Source organism: Schistocerca serialis, chromosome 3 (assembly GCF_023864345.2).
Source record: "Schistocerca serialis cubense isolate TAMUIC-IGC-003099 chromosome 3, iqSchSeri2.2, whole genome shotgun sequence".
NCBI classification, from domain to species: domain Eukaryota; kingdom Metazoa; phylum Arthropoda; class Insecta; order Orthoptera; family Acrididae; genus Schistocerca; species Schistocerca serialis.
Window position 1 is genome coordinate 663335322 of NC_064640.1, and position 18408 is coordinate 663353729.

General features: G+C 38.9%; 1 protein-coding gene across 2 annotated transcripts in view; it reads left to right on the plus strand.

Moving 5' to 3' along the window:
- Nucleotides 1–18408, plus strand: part of LOC126470545 (myotubularin-related protein 2) — a 190249-nt gene that overhangs the window by 135046 nt on the left and 36795 nt on the right. For both annotated transcript variants that reach the window (XM_050098477.1, XM_050098478.1), the window contains one exon: nt 12416–12600. In XM_050098477.1, the coding sequence (XP_049954434.1) occupies nt 12416–12600 (185 nt within the window). The remainder of the gene's footprint in view (nt 1–12415; nt 12601–18408) is intronic.

The following is an 18408-nucleotide window of genomic DNA, read 5'->3' on the forward strand; positions in this document are numbered from 1 at the left end:
CACCATGAACAACAGTGCGTGCTCTGCAGTGTACTTCCATGCTGGCCGCAAAGTTATTAAGGAGTTCTTTGATTAGGGCATTTCATTCCTCCTCCAACGTGGTTGACAACTGCTGGATGGTCATGTCTGCATGCAGACATGCTGCAGTGTGTCTCCCCAATGCATCCCACACGTGCTTGATGGGATTTAAGTTGGGAGAAAAAGCAAGCCATTCAGTTTGCCGAACATCCTCGTGTTCCTCATTCCAAGAGCTCTTCCACTTGTGCAGTTTTGGTGGCATTGTGCATTGTTGTCCATAAAAATCTACATCTACATACATACTCTGCAAGCCACCTGACAGTGTGTGGCGGAGGGTACCTTGAGTACCTCTATCGGTTCTCCCTTCTATTCCAGTCTCGTATTGTTCGTGGAAAGGAGGATTGTTGGTATGCCTCTGTGTGGGCTCTAATCTCTCTGATTTTATCCTCATGGTCTCTTCGCGAGATATACGAAGGAGGGAGCAATATACTGCTTGACTCCTCGGTGAAGGTATGTTCTTAAAACTTCAACAAAAGCCCGTACTGAGCTACTGAGTGTCTCCCCTGCAGAGTCTTCCACTGGAGTTTATCTATCATCTCCATAACTCTTTTGCGATTACTAAATGATCCTGTAACAAAGCGCGCCTGAGTGCCTGGCTGAAAAAATGCACATAGGGAAGTATTATGGTGCCGCAATAATGTAGACTGGTGAATGCAACCCAATGAAAGATTTGGACAGTATGCCCATGCAACATTATGCCGCCCCACATCATAACACCTGGACCACCAAAATCAGCTTATATGACAATGTTCCTGGGTGCATTATGTATCCTCATATGGCGACAGGTGGGACCATGTAAGATCTTGTACTTTTACTTCCCATAAAGCAATGCAGAACAGGTTTGTATTAGAACAGTCTCTTTCATGACTGAGTGCCACCTGTGTGGTGCTTTTAGTTTCTTGTTTGCAAATGAGACCTCCAACTTATTCCTCAGGTATGTGGTAGATGACCTCCGTGGTGAGTAACCTGGTCCATGATATGTCATGGCCTCTCACAAAAGTCAAAGGAGAACACCAAACTAATGACATCACAACACTCAGATCTCAATGACTACCTCAATTCCAAAACTATTGACACTAATGGAACCAGAATCAGTGACGGAGTGGGTTTTGTGTTCATCTATAGCAGTAGTTCTGAACGGTGATCTCTATCGAATGTATGTACTGTGTTTACAGCCCACACGAGAGTAAGAGCATCCTAAAATGTTGCAATTGAGTGAGTTGCGTACAAACTATTTACTGGTGTAATGAAATTGCATAGAATATCCATGACCAGCTAGTAGAGCTTCATGCTCATCCTCACATTTATTTTGACATAGAGCCATGTGGGAATTACAGCTAATGAACATCCTGGTAACAAGGCCAAAAAAGCTACAACAAGAAAGTAATTGGACCTCTGAACCCTCAGCATTGATATTTGATCACAACTCAAACTCCTAATCCTAAATGGATAGGAAGATGAATGCTAAACCACAACTACTCCTAACAAGATCCTCTCCTGGGAATGCAGAATCTGTAGCAGAAATAAGTTGCTAGAGGGGCAGAAGCATAATATATGTGCCTTTCAAGTGCAGTTACAACACACAAAGGAGGAACTAGATAGGTTGAGGAGGATGAAGGGTGCTGGGAAATGGGAACTGGCAGTTGGTAAGAAGGCAGCTAGGATGAGGAGGTATTCAGACAGTTATACTTTGCGTGCATGTAATAGATTTGACCAACTGTCAGAGTTGGGGGGAGAGGAGCCCCTTGTAGCTGTAGATGTAGGGAACATGCAGCAGCCCTCGGCAGTTAGGAGGCCTAGGTCAGTTGCAAAGTCTAACAGAAAGAAGAAGGTTCTGCTGCTAGGTAGTTCGCATGGTAGAGGTGTTGGCCAGCAGTTGCAGGAAGTGTTGGGGAATGAGTACCAGGTCACCAGCATTGTGAAGCCCTGTGCAGCATTGGCTCAGGTGACTGACAGCATAGGGGATTCATGTAGGAATTTTACGAAGAAGGATCAGGAAGTGATAGTGGGTGGAGCAGGGAACAGTCTCGATAGGGATGAGGAATATGATGTAGGTGGCGACCTGGTAAAGATAGTTAATCAAACTGGTGGCAGTAATGCGCATTTTGTGCAAATGTTTCAGTGTCATGATTGGCCTCATATTAATGCGGCTGTTAGGCACGTTAACATGGGGCTGAGGAGGACACTGATGGCAGAGGGCATGGGTCACATTTCAGTGGTGCCAGTTGACTATATCAGTAGATTGTGTTTCACTAGGCATGGCCTGCACCTCAATAGGTATGGGAAGGGAAGGTTGGCAAAGCTTAAAGGTGACAGTGTAGTGGGTGGTGGTGGGATCACTCATGGAAAAATTCCTGTAGTAGTTGGTGTTAGAGCTGAAACGTTTTTAGATTGAAGTCAGCTGATAGGTATACCTGCTTAAAGGAAGTCCTTCTAACTAAGGGCTCACCTTCAGAGGATGTCATGTTTACACGTAGAGAAGGAACTAGCATATTTCATCAAAATATAAGAGGTATTAGAGATAAAGTTAGTGAACTGCTCATAGATGTTGACTCAGAAATTATTGGTATATGGGAGCAACACTTCAATAATTTGACAGTTCAGAAGCTTCCTTTACCAGGATACAGATTAAATGGATGTTTTTAAAGTTCCTTGGGGGGTGGGGGAGTGGCTATGTACATAAAAAACAGTATTCCATTTGAGTCCATAGATGTATCACGGCACTGCACTGAACAGATATTTGAATGTTGTGCAGGGGCAGTTGAATTTAGCGAAACCAAACTTCTAATTGTTGTTGTTTATAGGTCCCCTAACTCTGACTTCAGAGCATTTCTGCTCAAGCTGGAGGGAGTTCTCGATTCACTTGATAGGAAGTACCAGAAATTAGTTATATGTGGTGACTTCAATATAAATTTTGTGTATGAAGGTGCAAGAAAAAGGATGTTGATAGATCTCCTAAATTCATATGATCTGATGCAGACTATGTTTTTTCCAACTATTGTGCAGGGGAATAGTAGCACAGCCATAGGCAATATTTCTATTCATTCTTCATTACTAGATGGGGATTCTGTGGTGAATGGCCTTTCAGACCATGATGCACAAATTTTAACATTCGAAGGCTTTTGTACTCAAACGAACGTCACATATAATTTCAAACTTTGTAGGATAGTTAATCCAACAGCAATAGAAAGTTTTTTAAACTTTGTTAAGGAACAAGAGTAGCAGGATGCTCATAGTGCCGATAACACAGATGATAAATTAACATATTTCTCGTGCTCTTTGAGAGTTGCTTTCCATTAGAATGTTCTAAACAGGGTACTAGCAGTAAAAGGCAGCCTGGGTGGCCGACACGTGGGATAAGGATATCATGTAAAACAAAGCAGAAATTACATCAAAATGTTAGAAGTAGTCACAATCAAGCTACAGTAGCCCATTACAAACAGTACTGTAAGGTGCTTAAAGATGTTATTAGGAAGGCAAGGAGTATGTCATATGCAAATAGAATAGCTAATTCACAGAATAAAATTAAAACCATATGGTCAGTTGTGAAGGAAGTGTGTGGTCAGCAGCACAAGATCGGCGGAATAAAGTCGGTTCGTAGTAAAAATATTTCTGTTACTGATAAATCACATATATGTACAGTATTTAACAGTCATTTTGTGAGCAGTGCTGGTGAATTAAATAAAATTTTAGTTTCTACAACTTTCCTGGCAAATGACTTTCCAAGATTGATGTCTGAAATACTCATCTGTGATACAGACAAGGGGGAGATTGAGTCAATAATTAAGTCATTGATGACTAAGGACTCTCATGGTTACGACGGAGTGCCTAGCAGAATATTTAAGTACTGTGCTGCACATGTTAGCCCTGTATTTAGCCAATCTGTAAGTTTTACTTTAGGTATGGCCAGTTTCCTTAATGTTTAATTTAATCAGTAGTAAAGCAGCTTTATAATAAGGGAGAAACAGATAATTTAGACTATTTTAGACCTATTTCGATGCCATTAGGGCTTGCTAAAGTTATTTAAAAGGCTGTGTATGTAAGGATAAGTGATCATTTTATATCACACGATTTGCTATCAAATGTACAGTACGGCTTTAGAAGTCGTTTAACAACTGAAAATACTATATTCTCTTTTCTCTCTGAGGTGCTGAATGGGTTAAACAAAAGGTTTCGAACGCTAGGCATATTTTTTGATTTAACTAAGGCGTTTGGTTGTGTTGATCACAAAATATTGCTCCAGAAGTTGGACCATTACAAAATATGGGAAGTAGCTCTCAATTGGTTTACCTCTTACTTTAACAGACAGCAATAGATCATTATTCACAGTGTTGGGAATGGCTGTGATGTGGGGTCTGAGTGGGGTACAGTCAAGTGCGGGGTATCCCAGGAATCAGTGTTGGGGCCACTCCTGTGCCTTATTTGTACAGATGATATGCCCTCTAGTATTATGAGTAACTCTAAAATACTGCTGTTTGCTGATGACATTAGCTTGGTAGTAAAGGATATTCTGTGCAACATTGGCTCGATTTAAATAATGCAGTTCATGACATAAGTTGATGGCTTGTAGAAAATAAAGTAATGCTAAATCACAGTAAGAATCAGTTTTTGCAGTTTCTAACACACGATTCAACAAAACTGACATTTCAATTTCACAGAATGGGCACATGATTAGTGAAACAGAACAGTTCAAATTTCTATGTGCACAGATTGATAGTAAACTGTCATCGAATGCCCACATTCAGTACCTTGTTCAAAGACTCAGTGCTTCCATTTTTACTATTCAAATGGTATCTGAAGTGTGTGATTGTTTGACACAAAAATCTGTGTACTTTGCTTATTTTCATTTGCTTATGTTGTATGGTATTATGTTTTGGGGCAACTCTTCCCATTCTAAAAGTATATTTTTGGCTCAGAAATGGGTGGTTCGGGCGATAAGTATTGTAAGTTCATTACTGTCATTTCTTGTTAACAATATTAGTTTATTCCCAAGATTAAGCAGCTTTCACTCAGTTAATACTCGTCAGAAATCAAACCTCCATTTGGGTAGGACTTCCTTAGCTCTTGTACAGAAAGGTGTGCAGTATACCGTTGCATCCATTTTCAATAAGCTACCACCAGAATTCAAAAATCTTTACAGTAATCCACACAATTTCAAATTGAAACTGAAGAGTTTCCTCATGGGTCACTCCCTCTATTCTATTGATGAGTTCCTTGAAAAATTAAGCTGATTCTTGTTGTATTGTTGATTATGCGTTGACTTTTTTTGGGTTCATAAACATTTTATTTTTATCTGTTATTATTTTTATCTTGTTATTTCATGTACTGACATGTTCCATGACCTTGGAGATTTGCTCCTCAGTTTGGTCCTACGGAACTTGATGTGTAAATAAAATAAAATAAAAAAAAGTTAAAACGTATTATTGGAACGGTATGTACATTTAATAATTGTGATATACATAACTTCGTATTGCTGTTGGTTTTTCTGTATTGCTGAATTATATACAAAGGGTTTACTGTTCTTGATTGTAACAAATAATTTAGAATGCTGATATACTCAGAGAAGACAGTGACATATACTAATATTTAGTAGTATTGATGGAATTTGCTCCTCATAGTCTCCCATACTACTGTTGTTGATATGAATGTGTCAGTTTACTGAATCTGGAGGCAAAACCCTTGAATATGGCTGCTTAAAAAGATGTACCAGCCAATAAGAGTTGCAAGCAGTGGGGTCATGTGAATTTAGCATCCTCTGGTGGTGCATATGCGTGGTGACTCCCCATTAAAGACTGCAAGCATTGCCTGGCAGCATTCTGGCTGGAGGTTTAAAAGTACCTTCTCCCATGTAGCTGTGAACGGTGTGCACTGTGCCAGTTGTGGTCGAGAAGGATGCTATCGCTGCTGCACTATACATTGGCCACTCCAGGTGCACGCATGATTTTATTCTAATAGGAATGGACCCATGCCATTGTCAGTGTGGTATCCTTTTGATGTGACCCATATACTTGGGGAATGTACCATTCTGGCCAAAATGAGTTCTAAATTGGGAAACTTCCCTACATTTCCTGCTCACAGGTGATAAATACAGCTATCAGACTAACTATGCATTTTATAAGAATATGTGGTTGTTATAAGAAACTGCAAGCTCCCATGTTTATATGTTGGTTGTTGACTGTTCCAGCTTGTGCACCTACTTTCAGAGGATGTCTTCTTCCTATAAATGTTTCCAAAAAACTCATAAAGTGACAAATTTTCAAGACCAGTTTTATAAAAATAAAATAAGAATGAAGGAGATACTCAAGTGCACAAATCTCATCTCTCTCTCTCTCTCTCTCTCTCTCTCTCTCTCTCTCTCTCACACACACACACACACACACACACACACACACACACACACACACACACACACACTTCCTCAGATGCTATCTGTTAGTGTACATAATATAGCAACATAGCCAATGGTGGCAATCCTTGATGTGTATCAGTTGATCTTTTATTAACAGTAGATACTGAAGTGGGCAACAACAGAATCATGAATTTTATAAAAGTGATAATACATCTATGGCTATAGCAATGCAACATGGGAAGTAAGATACGAAGATCACAATCTAAAAAAACTGTATTCTTGCTGCAACCATTGTAGTAGATCATCTGCAGCAGTGAGTCATAATGGTATTCCATATAGGTTCTTAAGGCTTCTGAACATCTTTAAGCTTCATCACTTGTGTATCTGTGTGCATGGACAACAATCTGCCAACTGCCGTTCTTTTCATTACAGTCTTCCTAAACATTGCTTTTTGCGTCCCATAACTGAAGTCATAGATTTATCACAGTTATGAATTTCATAGCTCTCTCATTGCACAAGGGGAGCCAGAGTGACATATGAATGTAAACATCTGATTTTTGTATTGGACTACTTTAATGAATACCTTGAGCATTTCTGTACAGATCACCAGTATCCACAAACCAAAAGGTTATTGCCAGTCTGGCTGTAAACTGATACATAGTCTTTATATTGGTATTTCTTACCAGTTCTCAGATCATTTGCCTTTGCAATATGTTCAAAATCCTGCTTCAACATTCTGAAAGAGCAAGGTGCTCAGTATCTATTCACGAGATAAAAATTAATTCACCACAAAACAGTAATTCTATTTTTCTTGTTAATTTTTTCTTTGTAAAATGTAAAAGTAGGAGAGCCACACTCACTTCTAGTTGCTCACTTTAGTCAATTTTGGAGCAATACAGTGGCTCGTGTTAACACTTCTGGCTCAGTAGTATATTACCTCAGACAGTGTACACTGAAGCACCAAAGAAACCTTTATGGACATGGGTACTGAAATACAGAGATACGTAAACAGGTAGAATATGGTGCTGTGGTTGGCAACGCCTATATAAGATGACAAGTTTCTGCCGCATTTGTTAGATCAGTTACTGTTGCTACGATGGCAGTTTATCAAGATTTAAGTGAGTTTAAACGTGGTGTTATAATTGGCACACAAGTGATGGGACACAGCCTCCCCAAGGTAGCAGTGCAGTGGGGATATTCCCATATGACCATTTCACGAGTGTACATTGAATATCAGGAATCTGGTAAAACGTCAAATCTCCAACATTGCTGTGGCCGGAAAAAGAACTCGCAAGAACGGAACCAATGATGACTGAAGAGAATCGTTCAATGTGACAGAAATGCAACCCTTTCGCAAATTGCTGCAGATTTCAATTCTGGGCCATCAACAGGTGTCAGCGTGCAAACTATTCAACAAAACCTCATCGATACGGGATTTCAGAGCCGAAGGTCCACTCGCGCGCCCTTGATGTCTGCATGACACACATCTTTACGCCTTGCCTAGACCTGTCAACACCAACTTTGGACTGCTGATGACTGGAAACATCTTGCCTGGTTGGAAAGAGTGTGGATGGATGTGTACGGGTATGGAGAAAACCTCGTGAATCCATGGACCCTGGATGTCAGCAGGGGACAGTTCGAGCTGATGGAGGCTCTGTAATTGTTTGGGGCGTGTGCAGTTGGGGACACTATGTGACATTAGGCAGGTGTACCAGTTTCTTTGGCTGTTCAGTGTATAACAATAATGGAAATTGCTGGATGGAGCAATGCTGGGCAACAGTGGCCATCAATGTTGCCGAGTATGCAGCTGCGATTTCTGTGGGTATAAATGTTCCCCGGCAACACAGTCCGCTAAATAAGTGGCAATATGCAATTTTTTGTGGCTCATGTAAATATACCTTCTCTGAGCAGTACACCAGATCTACAATTCCAAACGGAAGCTAGCAGTCCATCATTAATTCTGGTATCACTCAGCTTCTTTCTTGGCAGTAAACCACTAACCGTGTAGGGAAATTTTACTTGGTCAAAGTTTTATGCTTCAATATAATACAGTGGCAGTTTTCCTCCCTCTGCAGTAACTACTTACATCATGGTTATTCTTTGTGTTAAGTCTTCAGTTTTTTAGAATGAGATACTTGTCCCCCTTTATAGCCCACTGGCTCGGCATGTCCAAAACGGTGGGCATCTCTGTGGTATTACTGATTTGGTGTAAAGGGTCAGAATGCTGCTGCCACATTTGGATTATGTGCCTCAGGAAGTTTGAGTTTCTTGGTAAAATCTTCTGATAGTCTCTCTGCTAGTGAAGTACTTTGTCAGGTAGAGGAGACTTTTCATGTACAGGGTTATTACAAATGATTGAAGCGATTTCACAGCTCTACAATAACTTTATTATTTGAGATATTTTCACAATGCTTTGCACACACATACAAAAACTCGAAAAGTTTTTTTAGGCATTCACAAATGTTCGATATGTGCCCCTTTAGTGATTCGGCAGACATCAAGCTGATAATCAAGTTCCTCCCACACTCGGCGCAGCATGTCCCCATCAATGAGTTCGAAAGCATCGTTGATGCGAGCTCGCAGTTCTGGCACGTTTCTTGGTAGAGAAGGTTTAAACACTGAATCTTTCACATAACCCCACAGAAAGAAATCTCAAGGGGGTTAAGTCGGGAGAGCATGGAGGCCATGACATGAATTGCTGATCATGATCTCCACCACGACCAATCCATCGGTTTTCCAATCTCCTGTTTAAGAAATGCCAAACATCATGATGGAAGTGCGGTGGAGCACCATCCTGTTGAAAGATGAAGTCGGCGCTGTCAGTCTCCAGTTGTGGCATGAGCCAAGTTTCCAGCATGTCCAGATACACCGTGAGATTGCACAAAACACGTTAACTTTTGGTGAATTGCGAATTTGCTGCACGAATGCGTGAGGATTCTCTACCGCCCAGATTCGCACATTGTGTCTGTTCACTTCACCATTAAGAAAAAAATGTTGCTTCATCACTGAAAACAAGTTTCGCACTGAGCGCATCCTCTTCCATGAGCTGTTGCAACCGCGCCGAAAATTCAAAGCATTTGACTTTGTCATCGGGTGTCATGGCTTGTAGCAATTGTAAACGGTAAGGCTTCTGCTTTAGCCTTTTCCGTAAGGTTTTCCAAACCGTCGGCTGTGGTACGTTTAGCTCCCTGCTTGCTTTATTCGTCGACTTCCGCGGGCTACATGTGAAACTTGCCTGCATGCGTTCAACCGTTTCTTCGCTCACTGCAGGCCGACCCGTTGATTTCCCCTTACAGAGGCATCCAGAAGTTTTAAACTGCGCATACCATCGCCGAATGGAGTTAGCAGTTGGTGGATCTTTGTTGAACTTCGTCCTGAAGTGTCGTTGCACTGTTATGACTGACTGATGTGAGTGCATTTCAAGCACGACATACGCTTTCTCGGCTTCTGTCGCCATTTTGTCGCTCTGGCGGCAGAAACCTGAAGTGCGGCTTCAGCCGAACAAAACTTTGAGTTTTTCTACGTATCTGTAGTGTGTCGTGACCATATGTCAATGAATGGAGCTACAGTGAATTTATGAATTTGTAATAGCCCTGTATAAACCTGAGACACCAACTGATATTCCCACAGATTTTTTTCTGTGTGTTATATTTCAGATGTTCACAATATCCAAGGGCCTTAACAGGATTATTTCTCAAGAGATAGGTTTCCCATCTTTCCTGTTATCATGTAAAAAGAAAAGAACTGTAACTTCAAGTTCAGATTATTTCCCAGATTTCGGCCGTCTGTAGGATTTCCTGGATGAAACAGCAGTTTGCAGCTTATTCTCCAATGCGATTCAATGTTACACACTTGAGTCATCAGAACCGTACTTTTTACCACATTTTGTGAAAGATGTGCTCTTTACACTACGAATAATTGAGAGATTGAAATTTGTGTCATAACTGTGCTGGATTTTGAACTTAGTTGATGATTTTCTTTCGATGTTACCACTCATTGGTGAAGACTAAATTTTACTCTTTAATTAGAGGAGAACTGTGCCTGTCCTGCATGTAAAATAATGGAACTGTGAGAACGATATTAGTCACTACCTGAATGAAAGGTTAACAATCAAAGACATTGTTACCTCATACACAATGATTAATTTCCAAACACCAGCAGTATTTGAAAAAAGCATCATCAGTGGTCACTGTAACAATATGGTTTTTTTCTCTTACAATCTTGACTGTTCTGATCATGAACAGTTCCCATGTGTTACTTACTATTATAAACAGTTTTTATTCTTTTCGTTACTCATGGTTTTTTTAAATTTCATTCTTCTTCGATTTCCATGTGTGTATGTGTGTGTGGGGGGGGGTGTGAAAGTTTGTACTTTATTGCTTTGCTTTGGTACAGTGTCGATGATTTAAGGTGAGGATATTTCCTGGTTCGTGGTATCATTTTGTGATTTCTATAGGGGGGGGGGGGTTCTTTTTCAGCTATATGTTTTGTTAGTTTAAATAGTGTGTGGTTGCTGATGTTTGTCAAGTCATTTATTATGTGGTTCTTTTCCATTATCGCTTTTTTTATTTGGAAGTTTCCTTATAGATTTAGGATATGTTTCTTGTTGCTCAATCTATTTTCGTGTCCTTTCTTATGATGATAGTGATGGATTTCTTGCAAGAGGTGTTCTTCAAATGTTGAGTGGCTGGTGCCATATTTCTATTCTCTTTTGTGTTCCTTGTATTTTATTTCAAAAATTCTGCCTGTCTGTCCTAAGAGCAGAGCATCACAGCTGTTACACTGGACTTGGTAAATGCCAGATTTTTGTAAGTTGTAAGTCTGATCATCCTCATTTTTAGACATCTCTGTATAGATTTGTTGCTGTGGTACACTATTTTTATTCCTTGTTTCTTGAGGATGTTCCCAATTCTATATATCAGTTTGTTTCCATACGAGTGCACCAGCTTGTCTGTTGAGTTTCTGTGTTCTCTTGTTGTCTAGTGATGATGATGTTGGTGTGTGTGTTTCTGGCGAGTGATGTGGGTCTCTGGATTGGTATCCATTATTTTTTGCCAATCGGAGGTTGTCATCCATGCATCTCCACCAGTACACTATATTGTATATTTTCTGGGAAATTCTTTCTTCTATTTTGTTCATGAGGATACTTGCTAACTATCCTAAAATTGGGGATTACATTGGCAGTCCTTTTTCTTGTAAGTAGAATTCTTTATTGAATTAAAAGTAATTTTGGTCAGTAATGTGGTGTAGGAGTGTTTTTATCTCTGTTCTGTGTGCTTGTGGTAACTGATGGTAAGTATGTAGGTCATGTTCTATTATCTTGATTATTTCTTTGACAGATTGTGGAGTTCATGTTTGCTACATCAGATGAGACCAACATAGCTGTATCTGGAATATATGTCTTTTATGTGGTTTGAGTTTTTCTATGTTTTTCGCTGTTGTAAATGGAAGCCTGTAGTTTACCTCAAAATCCAGTGGCTATATCTTGTTCATTAGTTTGTGTGTTGCATGAAAAAAAAATTCCAAATCAGAATTGACAAGCACTGTTCATCATTTAGTCTTCCACATTATAGCTTTTCTCAACAACTGTAATGTACAGTATGACCAAGTTCAGTTTTTAATTATATATTCAGGTTGTTGTATGTAGAAACTAATCGGTGTGTTTTTGCATACATGCTAAGCAGTATACAATAGAAATGATGCAGTAAACAGTTTTATTAGGAATTATTTTTAAGCTCAGATACATCTTTCTGAAACTTGTTTTTGTTGAAGTTGAAAGATAAGTGATTTCACTGTGGTAAGGTCAGCTAGCACAAGGCTGATCTAAAAGAATTTTGATAAACTGTGCTAAGACAGTTTAACTGCATTATTGAATGAAATAGTCATAGCATGTTTCTCTCTCCTTGCTTACTTGAATTTACAAAATTAATGTATATTGTCTTTTTATGAACTACATTATCATTGGATTTAACAAACCTCTTGTTTCAGAGAATTGGCCATGGTGATGATCATCACTCTGATGCGGATAGATCCCCTGTGTTTCTCCAATTTATTGATTGTGTGTGGCAGATAACAACACAGTTCCCAAATGCATTTGAGTTCAATGATCACTTTCTCCTAACTATACTGGATCATCTATACTCCTGCAGATTTGGCACATTTTTGTATAACAGGTTTGTTAATTTTGTGGTGTTACAGTATTTGTAATGTATACATGTACATCATAGTTTTAACCAAAAATTATCCAGATGCAATAAAACCTCTAAGCCCAGATCAGAAGTGATTTTTAATTTTTTTTTTTTTTTATTTTATTTTATTTTTTTATTTTTTTTATAGTCTTGGTGAAATTGTATGCCTATACGCCTTTTCTTATTTCATACTTATTAGTTTGTGAATATCAACTAGAAGCAGTCCTTCATTTCCAGTTGCTTTACCAGTTGGAGTTATGTAGGATTGACAATATGGCATTGGGAAAATAAAAGGGTGGGATAGTGGCAGATTGTAACTTTGAACCAGGCTGTGAAGCAGTCCTTCATAGGTTAGGCTGTTAAATCATGCAAAAGGCAAGAGTCTCTGATAGAATTGCAGTACATTATTCAGTTTTAATGTGCCAGGGATTTTCAATGTGTGTAAAGTATTAATAAGAATTATGATGATAATAATAATGCTAGTGAGTGCCTCTGAATGAACTAAAGGATAGTGAAGCTGGAGATCCTGGCAAGAAGAATCCTACAAAAAATCATGGGTACAATGCAGAATGTAGAGATGATCTTGGAAACCGTGAGGAAAAGGTGGTGGATATTTCGTGGATACCTGTACAGAATGGAGCAAAATAGAATATGCAAACAAATATTGTTTACTTTCGGAACAAGACGATCACAACCACCTGGATTAAAGCAGCTTGGAAAGGTGCTGATAGTCCTTATCCTAGAGTGGAACATGTTTCAAAACAGAATAAAAATTTTGGAAAGGTTTCAAGTCTAAAGAAAAACATGGAAGGAAGAACAAAAACAGCAGCTTAGGGGTCTTGTATTACAGTACTGTTGAACTGTGCTATGTCATGATGGAACAAATCCATATTCAGTCCTTTATCACTTTTTTTTTTTTTTACAAATCTCAGAATCCTCAGGAAGTCGTAGCATAACGTAAAACTCATTTGTTACTTCCCTGTCATAATGTACAGTTGTGTTTCCATCTACAGTGTAGATAATGCACACCATTGTACTGCCCACACTTCTTGCTTGCTTGACTTGCTTTTGTTAAATGAGCATCATCAAGGAATATTCAGATGCATTGCTATTGCTTTCTCCATGTGTCAGATTATTAGAACTTTGTTTCATAACTAATTCAGTGTTCAGCAGCATTTTTTAAATCTGTTAATAGTTAGTATTTCAAGCAACTTTTGATTGAACTCTAAATGTTGAACCTTGTGTTCATGGGTTAGTTGCCATGGGACAGACGGCATGGTATGTGCCATCTGTGTACTTTTCCAGTCTGATGTCTGTAATGTCATATCATAAAGATAGTAACTAGTGCAGTCCCAAAAGTACATTTACCGTTGTAGACCCATTTCATTTATCCCGTTTTCTGTGCTGTACTCATAAGTAATTTGGCTGGTTTTATGTTTTTGAACATGCATTTTTATTTACATTAAAGTTAAGTTTTAATCTGGAATGTTACCGGAAATTTCAAGGTTTGGCAGAGTGTGTACTGGAACATAGTTCACTGTTATCTAATATCAGAAAGATAGCCACGTCCATTGTCTCCATCTAATGGACAAATCACTACCACCACCATCATCACCACCACCATATGCACGCCATGTACGACACACGCCAGAGGTGTTGGGAATTTAATCCAATACATTGGTACAAGACCAGTGGGCCTAAGGCTCACACCTCTCCCATGCCTAGTCAAAAACTGGAGATGAAAACTTCTCCACTATCAGATATCAAAGTGGCGCCCTCCACATCAAACTGACCTCGGCTATGAAAGTGGCTAACATAATACAAATAAATGGTGGGAAATGACCTGTGTGTGTGTGTGTGTGTGTGTGTGTGTGTGTGTGTGTGTGTGTGTGTGTGTGTGTGTGTGTCCACAAAATAATGTTCATGACATGGGATACAAGTTACAGCAATGAATCATTGAAGCATAATATTTTTTCTTACATTGACTATATGACAGAATACATAAAATACATATCTACATTACAGTCATTCAAGATTGACATATTAGACTAAATTAAAGCTACACGTGGCATGAATTGGTCCTCATAAATTCAGCAACAGAATAAAAACAATGCTGGAGCAATATACTGTTAACTTTCTTCCTGAAAGAGCTATTATTATTCTTGACTGAGCAAGGTAATTTATTACAATGTATGCTGCCTATGTGCCTCACACCATCATGTCATTTACTGAGTCTCTGATTATCTAGATGAATGTTGCTTACACCGCGGGTGTCATGATCATGAATGTCATTATTTGTTATGAAGAGAAGAAGATTCTTACTGACAAATGAAACGGCCTCTAGGATGTATATACATGGTACAGGTAATATTCTGAGTTCTTTTAAGATTGGTTTGGTAGGTGTGTGCAGTGGCAATCTTAACATGACCTTGACAATTCACTTTTGCATAACGAATATTTTCCTATTTATTGCCCCCCCAGAATGGAATGCCATATGAGAGGACCGAGTTCACTAGTGCAAAGTATGCAGTTTTGATGGTGGTCACATCACAGCTTTGGCTAAGAATTCTGAAGGCATAGCACAGGCTACTCAAAGTGAGCAGAACATTAGTATGATAAAAAGAAAATGTTTCAAAAGGCTCTGAACACTATGGGACTCAATATCTGAGGTCATCAGTCCCCTATAACTTAGTACTAAGGACGTTGCACACATCCATGACCGAGGCAGGATATGAACCTGCGACCATATTAATATGATCAAAATATGATAAATGTGACATAAATGTCAGTCACAGTGATGACAGTGTACAGCATACATGACATGCTTGCAGAAAAATAATTTAGAGATTGTTACTTTTTTCAGGCTTTTTTTCCATTTTTAAGTACACCTGTCCTTGAAGAGACAGCATACAGTATATAAAATGAAGCTCAGGTTACCCTTTTTGTGAAATAAGGAAATTATTGAAAGTGGTTTTGAGTTACTAAAATCAGGAAAAGATATTGAATATTATTTGGTGTTGGGCATTGAGTGTTTGTCAGGAATGAAGGAGTCACTGAGTTTAATGATGTAATAGTAATATTTCTCTCAACTGTTGTGTACAGGACACCTACCAGGGTTGATTGACAGAAGTTGTATCAATTTAAATACTAATTATTTGCCTTAAAGAAAAGTCTCAGTGGGCAGTTTAGCAATTTCATCCAATTGCTAACAGTCCTAAACTGTTATAGCTAAGAAGTGACATTACTTATAACAGAGGAGAATTTTTCCACCTATGAAATTCGTGTGTTGCTTTTGTGCCTCAGTGTCCATAATCAGCTTTATTTTTAAGAGCCATATCTAAGTTCATCAGCAGCAGCTCTTCTCATGTTTGTAGATAGTGTGACTTACACTTGTGGTTGGTTGCATATTTCACATGCAGATTATCTCCACTCATTTTGTAAGAAAAGGTATGTCTGTGTGATGTGAAACTCCAACCAAATATGAAACACAACAAATAATTAAAGAGGGCATTTTGTACAAAGTTGCTTGTTAGTATCAGTAACATGCGATTACACTATTGTGGACTCGAACAGTGGAAGCATTTCAGTGTTTCATTAATCACTTAAAATTGCAGAACTGTGGTCCTCTATTTGACATACTCCTTTCACAGCTCTTGCTACAAATATCTTTGAAATGTGTGTGTTATTATTTTAACTTCTTGCCTGTTTAGTGGGAAAATGATGTAATAACTTTATCACGTACATCAGCTCAAACTTTCCAATGAGTAGCAGTTCAGTTTGTACATAATTATCACATTTGATTTTTCAAACTGTTTGCTGTAACTTGTAAATAATTTTCATGACTAATGTTTTAGAGATGCTTTGAGAGAAGAAACCCTTGGTCTCAAGCAAAAATGACTATTTCATTATTAAAATTGCATTTAAATTTACCAAAATGCCTCCAAAAAGTGTAATAACAGGTGAACAAAAAAATATATATTTCATAAATTCAGAAAATGTTGGCATTAATTAAGAGACCATGTTTTATATAGACAGAGAAGTTGATCTGCATGGTGTGGATATGCTTGTTGGTCCACATTATGTAGCCAGTCATCTTTAATTTTACAATACATTTGAGACTAGCAGCCTAATGACAAATGACAAAGAACCATTTTAGGAGAGAAGGTAATTTCTTTAACCTCGCAGTTTATAAAAGTAACAAACTCTAGTGCTACAGGTTCATGCTTTAGTAGACAGTAATCAGAGACTGGTTAGGAAAAGCAGATAGGCTTTTCAAACACATTCTGATTTACTGACCTATATGCAAACTTACTAATTGTAAGCAAAACTGTTATATTACAAGAAAGTTATTTGTAATTGAATTTTCCCATGGTATTACTGTGGTGGAATTATTGTCCTAGGCAGACAGTATTAAACCCCATAATCTGGAGAAGTTTTAAAGACCAGTGTTGTTGCTTTAACTGCCTGTACCACTACAGAAAGATAATGAACTGATTTCTTGTATAAACTGTGACCAGCTACAGATTTTGACTTTGTATTCCGGGAAAAGCATTTCTTTTTGTTTTTGTTCTATATGTTCCATTAAATGTTACATTTAAGGATTTCAGGCAATTTTCATGAAACAGATCAGTCCCCTGTTCTGCCCCTGTTGCACCATTGTATTTCATGTTATGGTACGGATAAGGGTATGTTTGAAATATTTGTTGCAGCAGTTGTTCAAATATGACCCTGTACAAAAATTATGGTTTCTTTTAAATTATTCTTTCCAATTCAGCAGCAGTTGTTATAATTTTTGAATGAATCACTGATTAGAAATAACCAGTTGTGTATAGCCAGGTCTCTGGATATAGTTGGTGGAGTAGTAGAATTAGCAGAACATGCAAGCTTTTCTCAATCTTGTGTTTGGGTGCACACAGTTCAGAGAAGATACCGGGGTAGTTAAAGTGAACTAGAACTGAGTATTAATTGGCTTGAATATTTAAGCAGATGCTGTTATCAAATGGGTACTATATTTTTCTCACTAGAGTGCACCCCTTGTACCACAGTTCATTGAAATATTGCACAATGCATTGTCAGTTAGGTTAGATTGGTACCAAGTAACAAACCAAACCACTTCTTGTTAGGCCAGTTTGACTCTGCCAAATGAATGTTTTTGTGTTTCATTCCTGAAGATCATCTGCAATATTTGTGAGTGCAATGAATGGGATCAGGTGGGCTGTAGAGGAAAACACTACCATCTTAATTTACAATAGTTGGCACCACAAGTGTTTGAAGGCCATTAATAGCCCAAATAGTGGATAATAGACAACCTTTTACACAAGACATGTCTGGCATCTGCTGGCAGACATTCTATAATCTAAAACTATTGTTGTGATGACGATCCTCCTCATCTGGTTGTGTGGTACGTTTGAGGCAGCCCACTCTACCCGCACCTGCCACCTGACAGTTTCTCCGTCTTCCATCCTGTCCCACCCTCCAAATTCACATCCCTCATTGCCTTCAGCATGTGTCACTTTGCGTCAGCCGCTACAATCGTGCCAGCCCTTATTCCTGCCAGCCCTCTCTCCTTGATTCCTAGCCAGCAAACCAGCTGCCTCCCTCCGAGCTACCAGCCACTCACCCACAGTCCCTTTCCCAGCCTCCCGCCTCCCTCTCCCACTACCTACCTCACACAACACTATCTCCACCACAACCAGTCCACCTGCCGCAAAAAGCATGTGTGCATTGAAGTGTGTGTGTGTGTGTGTGTGTGTGTGTGTGTGTGTGTGTGTGTGTGTGTGTGTGTGTGTGTGT